Source organism: Lagenorhynchus albirostris, chromosome 2 (assembly GCF_949774975.1).
Source record: "Lagenorhynchus albirostris chromosome 2, mLagAlb1.1, whole genome shotgun sequence".
NCBI classification, from domain to species: domain Eukaryota; kingdom Metazoa; phylum Chordata; class Mammalia; order Artiodactyla; family Delphinidae; genus Lagenorhynchus; species Lagenorhynchus albirostris.
The window spans coordinates 181,942,468-181,951,352 of record NC_083096.1 but is presented as its reverse complement, the minus strand read 5'-3'; the positions used below and the strand labels follow the sequence as shown (position 1 = coordinate 181,951,352).

Genomic DNA, 8,885 nt, shown 5'->3' with positions numbered 1-8,885 from the left:
CCCTCTCTTCCACACCTGCCCCCGGGGTAAGACTCCAGAACTCTGGGATTCTGAGCCTGACCCCAGGCAACCTCACCGACACCCACCTTTGGAAGCTCCACTATTCCTCATCTCCAGCTCCCCCTGGTGGGGTTCAAAGTGACAGTTTGGTGCAAGGACTTGTAGAAACAATGCTTATGTACAAATTCGTATTTGTAGACCTTTCCTTAATTGAACACCTGTGACTTTTACAGTCGCTCTCCAGACCCTTTCCAGAGGTGTAGTAGAATATGCGAAGCAAAAGGACATTTTATTTCTACAGGAAGAAAAAGGATTAACATACATAGTAATAACTGTCCATCAAGAGTAATTTATAATCAGAAAATGAAGACAAATGCCCCAGAAGCCTGCATTTTACCAACACTGCCACTTTCCCAAAAAAAGAACCTCAGAAACAAGTCACTGGATCTGCTTTCAGTGAATCAGGAGTTCCCACATTTGTATTCCTCAGTCTGAGAAAAGTACCAGATGAAACTGACCCACCCCTTTTTGTGTAAAATAGTAACTAACTGAACTCACATCTCCACGCCCTCATCCACCTGTTCAATGACAAACAGTAGTCAGTTCCCTTGAAGGAGACTTACACATTTTGGTATTTCTACCAAAAGAATTGAAATTTTCAAGCAGAAAAAAAGTTTAATTACAAGTAAGTGAGTGGCAGCCCAAGTGAAGCCCTTTTACTATGATTTCCAATTTTCTGTTCAATCCACACTGCAGAGATACAAGGAAAGCCACCATTTTGTTTCCTAAATTTTATTTAAGAATTCATACAAAATACTCCAGATAACTGAGTTTCAATCCTCATCTTCCTCCTCTTCTTCATCTTGATTAATCTGGAAGTAACGTAATTCGTAACTTTCTTTGCTGTTAGCAACTACGCGTAACCAATCACGGAGATTATTCTTCTTCAAATATTTTTTGGTGAGATATTTCAAATACCTGCAGAGAAAGAACACTTCACAACTGCACCAGATACAAGGCCTTCTTAAATTCTGAAACACTGTAACTTTTATGAAACCCCTGCATTCAAAGTCATAACAATTCAAGGTGTTTTCCCATGGTTCAAAAATGGCAAAGACAGGCAAATATTATAGCCAGCCAATGCTCTAACGAGAATAAACATCAATCACATTTCATCTAACCTGGACATAAAAATGAGAACAGATTAAGATGGGACTGCTGTCCATGAAGCAATAGCCCTCACCTATAAAATGGTTTTTAGCGACCACTAGGGAAAGAGATCAAGGTAGTAATTTGGCAATTAAGCACACAATCTAAATACCTTTTATTGAGAAACCGCTGGATTTTCAATGAGCTCCAAGTACTTCACCTCACTGACTGAAACCTGCCATTGAGGTTGCTGGTTTACTGGGACCGGGGCTGAGGGCCGTGTCACTCACACTCACACACACACGCTCACTCCTGCTGCGTGACGCTCATCTCCCAATGCCCCCCGCCCCGGCAAACGTCCTGACCGCGACTCTGCAGTGAGAGCACTTGGCCTCTCTAGTCCATCCGCCCAGCGGCTGCCTTGGCCTGAGCGAGCTCAGCAGCCAACCCTGCACAGCGCTGTCAGCAAACTCTGTTCACCTAAAGGCAGCGATGCCTCTTGTGCTCAAAAGCAGCCTGCAATCCTGTTTCATCTCCCAGCTGTCGGCTTATGAGGCCCTGAGGTTTATCTATTCTGGCATCTTCCCAAAGCCATAAAGAGGAATAGAGCGCCCAGCAAACCCACCGCTGGGCAAATTAACCTTTCCAGACCTCAGATTCGCCCTCTGTAAAACAGGACTCGTGATACTTAGCATCTCTTCAGACTGGTACAAGGACTAAATGAGATGCACAGGCAAACTGTGGCACTTTAGCCAGGGCCCAAATATTAACAAACCAACAAACTCAACACCTCCAAGAAATGAACACTGTTCAACTGTCTTACTTACGCCAACAAAGCAATCTTCACAAAGATGTGAAGATCTCAGTTCAATTCTACCCACTTTTCCCTACATAAAAATAAATCAGTTTGTTAGTTTCATCTAAAAAGTATTCTTTTTTTTCCATTTACTATTTCTACTATATTGTATTCAGGTGACATGGTTAATTCAAAAGTTTAGGTGGTTTGAGTATTTTCCTAATAGAATGTTGGGGGAAGCTAGGTTAAAAGCGCTTCCCTGAGAGCTCTGCAGAAGCCCAGTGGGGTGGGTGCTAAGCACACCCTGGAGGCCCTCCAGTTGCCCCATCTCTCACTCTATCAAACTGCCTTCTGCACAAATGAAATAACGCAGTCAGGCAGAACAGGAGTAGTTCACTTAGCTTTAAAGTCATCTCTTGACTGTTTCAGTTAAAAATGGAAGCAAAGAGGACTTCCCTGGCGGTCCAGTGGTTAGGACTCGGCGCTTTCACTGCCGAAGGTGCTGGTTCAAGCACTGGCCGGGGAACTAAGATCCCGCAAGCCGCACAGCACGGCCAGTAAATATTGATTAATTAATTAAACCCTATTCTTTAAATAAATAAAAATAAAAGCAAAGGCTTAACTATAACCAACTTGTCCTAACACTTCAAACTTCCTACTGTTTGATTCGGTTTGATTAAACGCTCCTAAGAATTATACGCCAGGTTCTGGGCTAGGAGCTAGGTATAAACACGTCCAATTCCGTAGTGACTTGTAACGTGTTTTTAACCTCATTCTCAAAACAAAAGACATAAACATATAGCAGGGCAAGTGAACTGCTGTCTCCAACTTAAAAAAATTGGCCCACAGGAATTAACAGAGTGGCTTCCGTCTAAACTGAGATTTCAGATCCCTCATCTAATTACAGGAGCATTTGGGGCGGGGGGGGAACCATAAACTTAAAAATGAAAGCTCTTCAACGTCATCTAGAGGCAAAGGAAGCAATATCTTCACTTTTAAGAACACAGTCTAAGCAAGTCCGAGCATCTTTACTGCTTGAAATACTTCAGCCTGTGAAAAACAAAACTGTAAAAATCTACTAAGAGTTGAATACTTTTAACTACCATAACATTCATCCATTCATCCACCACCCCCTACACTGGACACTGCTCCAGAGGTTAACAGAAGTAACCACAGAGCAGATTACTCAAGGTGGAGTAACATTCCTGGCCAAGGTGGGGGTGGGAATCTTAGTGCTAGGATGCAGGCAAGAAACGCTCATCTCTTTCCCATACCTTTTGGAAAAAGGCACCTCGGAAGTTACAGTGATCTTGCTTTTGCTTCTTTCGATTGTTACAACACCTCCTCCGAGATTCCCAGCTTTTCCATTCACTTTGATTCTTTCCTGAAGAAACTGCTCCTGTAGAAATCATCAAATTGACCAGTTCACCCATCTCATTTTCTTTATACTCCTAACTCTAAGCAAATATAGTTCATTAAATGTTCAATCTTAAAAAAAAAGAAAATCTTTGGCCAAAGATCTGAAATCTAGGAACAGCAATTAGAAGATGGTATTCAACTGTTTACATATGTAACTGAAAACATCCTAGCATGAACATACATGACTACTTCCACACATATACTCAATGTGCCTCTACGCCATGCAAGGCTCTGACTCCTGGGTGTCGGGAGAGAGTAGTCAGGAAACCCAGGCCCAAACTTACAAGATACAGGCAACCAAAGTGATAAGCAACTTCTGGACCTAAGACATATAAAGCATTGTCCTCTGTGTGATAAGAGAAAATAGGTCTTCAATCCAGCAGAAGGAACAAAAACATACAGTGACCAAAACAATTACAGATCTGCTGAGGGGCCACGTGCACCATCACCGAACAGCAGAAGGGACAGTGGCCTAGGAGCCCAGAGATGAACTCTGGGCAAATCCCCGTGGAAGCCTGGGCTGGTCATTCACTTCCATGGGTTTCAGGAGTCTCTGACCAAAAAGGAGGACTCTTTTTTGGTTTTCTTGCTATTGCAATGCTACGAAGTCCCTTCAGCTCCCACTCCTACAGTCCTCTATTTAAAAACTCCAATACACAATACGTTAACTGGCAACAGGTTGGCGGGGGGGGGGGGGGGGGGGTGATTAGGTCAGAAATCCTGACCTTTGCATCTCAGACTCATAAATGACTCGTGTTTTCTATCCTCAGGAGGCGTCTAGAAGGAAGACAGTCACATACACAGATGAGTACAGAGGGAGGAAGGGAGAAGGGAACATCCCAGACACAAACTGGAAGAAGCCACAAGTTACGAGGGAAAAGAGGCCACGGAGAAAAGCAAGAAGTCATTGGCTGGAGAAGGAACTAAGGAGTCAAGTGAAGGACTTCTTGCAGGACAGGCCAGGACACAAAAGGCATCTACCAGAGGGTAGTGAACTACAGGTTACCCGAATTCCACGCTTTTAAGTAGTGGCTGTAAGCCAAACCTTTAATTTTTTTATTTGAAAATTATTCTTGTTGTAATGTTTATCTTGCAGTAGTTAACCTTCTGGAGACTAAAGAGAAAATGTCAATTTAGGGTTCTGCACAACATTCCTGAATTCCCCCAAGCTTGGCTATCGGAGAGGAAAACAGTAAAATGCCACAACCAAGTTGCAGAGTCAAAAAGGTGACAATGAGGTTAATTTTTCTAGACTTATGTGAAATAGAGGAATATTGGGGAATGGGGCCAACATGAGGGTAAAAAATCTGTAAAGAGCAAGGCCTTAAAAAAACCAAGCTCCAATTACAAATCAGCAAACAGGATATTCTCACAGAAACACTGAAGCTCTAGTGCTTAATAAAAGAGAAAACTCAAGGAGATGCTGCCATCTGTCCAAGGCCCCAGAGCCAAGCATCAGGCCCAGGTCACAGGCACCCCCTTGGCCCTGAGGGTCAGGGCCCACAGCTTACACTTAAAACACACTCAAGTGCAAAGGTTTGCCTGTTTCCTAGTAAATTTTAAGTAAAATCATTTTTGGAAACTGAACAAGATGATGATGAGGTAGTTCTCTGGCACTGATGTGCTAGAGCGCATCTCCTTTACTCCTCACAACTGCTACACAGGAAAGCAAGGGTGAGAAGCAGAACTAGACAAAGCTCCAGGGTCCAAGAGTAGAGCCAGAAGAGCAGAGTAGCCGGGGCCAGCCAGCAAGCACGCTCCAGGAGGTCTTCTCAGCAACAACTCAAAGGGTTCAATACTGCCCAGGGTGACATCAAGGGTGTAACTTACAAAATTGGCCGCATCCATGATTCCATCTTCTACAGGATGGGTACAGTCAAGAGTAAACTTCAGGACCTGCTTCTTTTTTTTGCCCCCCTTCACCACAAGCTTTTTCTAAGAAAAGTATACAAATGATAACAGAGATGAAGGCATAACCAGTCCAAAAAAAAAAAAAAAACTCAACAAAAGCAAAACTACTAGAATCGTAAAAGTACACGCAAATACAAAAACCATGAAACTGTGTTCCCCTGCAAAGGCGCCACGAGTGGACGCCGGATCACACTCAAGATGCTGCTCTACAAACCTGGGGTCATGCCCTCTTGAAGGGGAAATCATGCTAGCACTCCTGACCCATGTACACTTTCCAGCCTCGCCAGTTTCTATGAGCATGAAGATCTGTTAGCTTATGAACTACAATAAAATGAACGTTTCCTCTTATTTGCCCTAATATTTCCAAAATAAAGTTAAAGGAATACTCATTCGTTTTCTTCCAGGATTAAGACACAGGCATGCACATGCCTTGCGGACCCAAAACAACTTTAATCTGCAACAAATTCGTGTCCTAACTTTCCAGACTCGGGTCCTGATCCAGTTTAGCCGTTTTCCCTTCGTCCTGTCTCATCTACCTTCTCAGAACAGCGACCAGAACTACACATCCTAGCAGCCCATCTAACCCCAGATGGGACGAGGATAAAACTAAAACTTAGGTTCTAATTATAACATTAATGGCGACAATTCCTGGCCTTTTGACTGATTTAATCTAGCACTTTCAAACCACTAGTTTAACTGCAAGGTTCCAGCCTCTTCACTCTCAGAAAAAACCTCCTATGATTCTTCTCCGTCTACAAGTGCAACACCGTTAAGAAAAGCATTTGGACAACCTACTTACCCGCAGGTGCACTTGAAAAAGCCTTTCAGAATCTAAATAGACCTTTCCAAGAATCCGTCTTACCTCTCTTCATGTCTCAAAAAACTCCACCTAAAACCTGTATTAACTGGGTCAGTTTTTCAAACATTCAGCTTTCAACAAGTCACTTTTTCCCCCCCAACACGTCTTCCTAGTAACAATCAAAGGGGCTGCTTCAAAAATCTAGCCCCAGAAATATACAATCAGCAAATAAAAGACCTACCAGCAATGCTCTCCGTACCTCCCACCGTGGTTTTAAACCAAAAGCATACACACGCCCAGAAGCCTTACAAGCCCACCCAGGCAGAAGAACGGAGAGGAGCCGAAACTGTTCCCAAGGGCGTCCCAGCAAAGGAGGAGGGTAGGAAAACTTCCTCCCAGATCTGCAGCCGGAGTGACGCGAGGGCGCCGCGCGAGGGCCCAGTCCCAGCCTGGCTGAGAGCGAATGGAACCGGGCCCTCACCCGACCCCTAAAAGGGGCTGTAGAGCTGCCCTGAAGACTGAACTTCCTCCGCCGACGCGAAAGGCTCCTCTAACCCGGGCCTCCCTCTGAAAACAGGCCGGCCACGCCACCTTCCGTGGACCTTTCCACTGGTCACCGAGGGCGCCGGGTCCCCTCCTTCCCCGCCTTCCGCCCAGGTAACCAGGCCCAGGCCTCGGCTGCCTCACACCGGCCGGGCTCCAAGGGCCGCCGACCGACCCAGGCTGCAGTCTCAGGCTCCCAGCTCCCCGCTGGCCGCGCAGGCAGGGGCCCAAGCCCAAGCCGCGGCCTCCGAGAGTCCCGGGTCTGCCCCTCACGCCTCGGGCCGCGGCCTCCTCCGCCCACAATGTGCGGGGCCCGGCGGCCGCCCCAGCCTGCTCCGGCCGGCCTGCTAGCCCGGCCCCGGCAGGATGCTGCAGAGAGCCGTGCACCGCGAGCCAGGCAGGGGCCGGGCCGGCGAGGCCCACGTGCCTCTCCCCAGAGCCGAGGCCTCACACGGAGCCATACTAACCACTGGCGCCATCGCCGCAGCGGAGGCAGAAAAGGAGTTGGGTGAACTACGCAGACGCAAAGAGTCCGCAGCGCGCAGAGCACGCAGGGCTCAGGCCGTACTAATCGCTCTGCCACGCCCCACGGTCGCCACCATCTCGCCCTGTACTGTACGCTCGGGGAGCGATTTCTTTTGCCTGAATGCAAAACCTGTCCTCTCACCCGTCCGGAGGATTGCAGGGGGAGGGAGGCAGGGTGGCCTGTCCCACTGCGACGGATCGGAGCGGGGAGCCATACTAGACTACCCCAAAGAGAAATAAAGGGGTTCGCTCTACTTTTGCAAGTCTTAGAAAGAAAACAAAAATTAAGGAAATTCAATAAACCATAGATTACCAGCTACTGGGATGGGAGTCGAACTCACTAACTTGGGGAGGTGAGGCCTAATTTGGAGTCCTAATGCCCGAGAGCCCTTGGCTTCTTCCTACCTAAAGCGCCCAGCCTGGAAGCTGGTGCCGGGGGTGGGGGGATGGGGGATGTCTCCCTGCGCTTGCCCTCTTTGCTGCAGTCAGGTACACTTTCCACCACCTCAAGTTCAAGCCGCCCACACTCCGATCATCACCTCCTAGCTTTCCAGTTCATCCCTTCTAGCTTCCCAATTCCAAACATTCTTCTGCCGGCGCTCCCCAAACTGGCATATAGACAGGAATCACCTGGGAATCGCTTAAAAATGCAAATTCCAATTCAATGGGTTTCAGTGGCCTGAGATTCTGCATTACTCAAAGCTCCCAGGAGATGCTGGTGCTGCCGGTCCGCGGACCAAAGTTGAATGGCAAAGGTCTTCATGCCCAGACCTACAGTCCATGGACTGGACCACTTTCACCCACTCTCCCCCCGTCGTGTCCTGACCAGTTACAATCACTCACTTGCACACACCCTCCAGTCCCTGTGTGCCCTGTACTCACCTAGCAGAAGCCCAATCCTGGCTCACAGTGGTGGGGGAGGAAACTCCCCATGCTGTCGGGTCTAGGTTTATTTACCCTCAGGCCCATTCTGCCAGATGACCAAGTTCCAAACCCACCCTGCTGTTCTTTTTTTTTTTTTTAATAAATGTATTTATTTATATTTGGCTGCGTTGGGTCTTTGTTGCTGCGCACGGGCTTTCTCTAGTTGCGGCGAGCAGGGGCTACTCTTCGTTGTGGTACACAGGCTTCTCATTGCGATGGCTTCTCTTGTTGCAGAGCACGGGCTCTAGGCACACGGGCTTCAGTAGTTGTGGCACACGAGCTCAGTAGTTGTGGCTCTCAGGCTCTGGAGCTCAGGCTCAGTAATTGTGGAACACGGGCTTAGTTGCTGTGCGGCATGTGGGATCTTCCTAGACCAGGGCTCGAACCCGTGTCCCCTGTATTGGCAGGAGAATTCCCCACCACTGCACCACCAGGGAAGCCTCCACCCTGCTGTTCTTGACTGCAAACCATGTTTCTGCTTTACCACCTGCAACCTGGTCAGGTTCTTTCAACGGGGGCCTAGAGGGGAGACTGCAGGCTGGAGAAAGAAGAGACTTCTCCCTGTTTGCTTCCTGCTTGTTCCTGTTCGCTTCCTGCTTGTTCCTGTTCTGTTGGTGTCACCTACTCCTGCTTCTTCATCCTGGTAGCAACAGTTGGAACATTCCAGAAACAGCAGTTGAATACAGTTTGCAGTTATTCCAACGCTTGTAGAACCAGCCTCATTTTCTTCTCCCCAGAAACCCCAGCCCCAGCTGAGCAGCACCCCTTTCTCATGTATCAGCTTCCTGGGCCCTGTTCTTTAAGTGTCTCCATTTTAAT

The 8,885-nt window shown here is 47.5% G+C and overlaps 1 protein-coding gene across 1 annotated transcript; it reads right to left on the bottom strand.

The window, feature by feature from the left end:
- Positions 1-776: 776 nt before the first annotated feature.
- Positions 777-7,198, bottom strand: RPL22 (ribosomal protein L22). Its single transcript, XM_060141615.1, has 4 exons — positions 7,085-7,198; positions 5,195-5,299; positions 3,220-3,344; positions 777-978 (listed from the first exon to the last, which is right to left on the bottom strand). Exons 1-4 carry the CDS (start codon positions 7,094-7,096, stop codon positions 834-836), a joined length of 387 nt encoding a protein of 128 aa, XP_059997598.1. The 5' UTR covers positions 7,097-7,198; the 3' UTR covers positions 777-833.
- Positions 7,199-8,885: the final 1,687 nt, after the last annotated feature.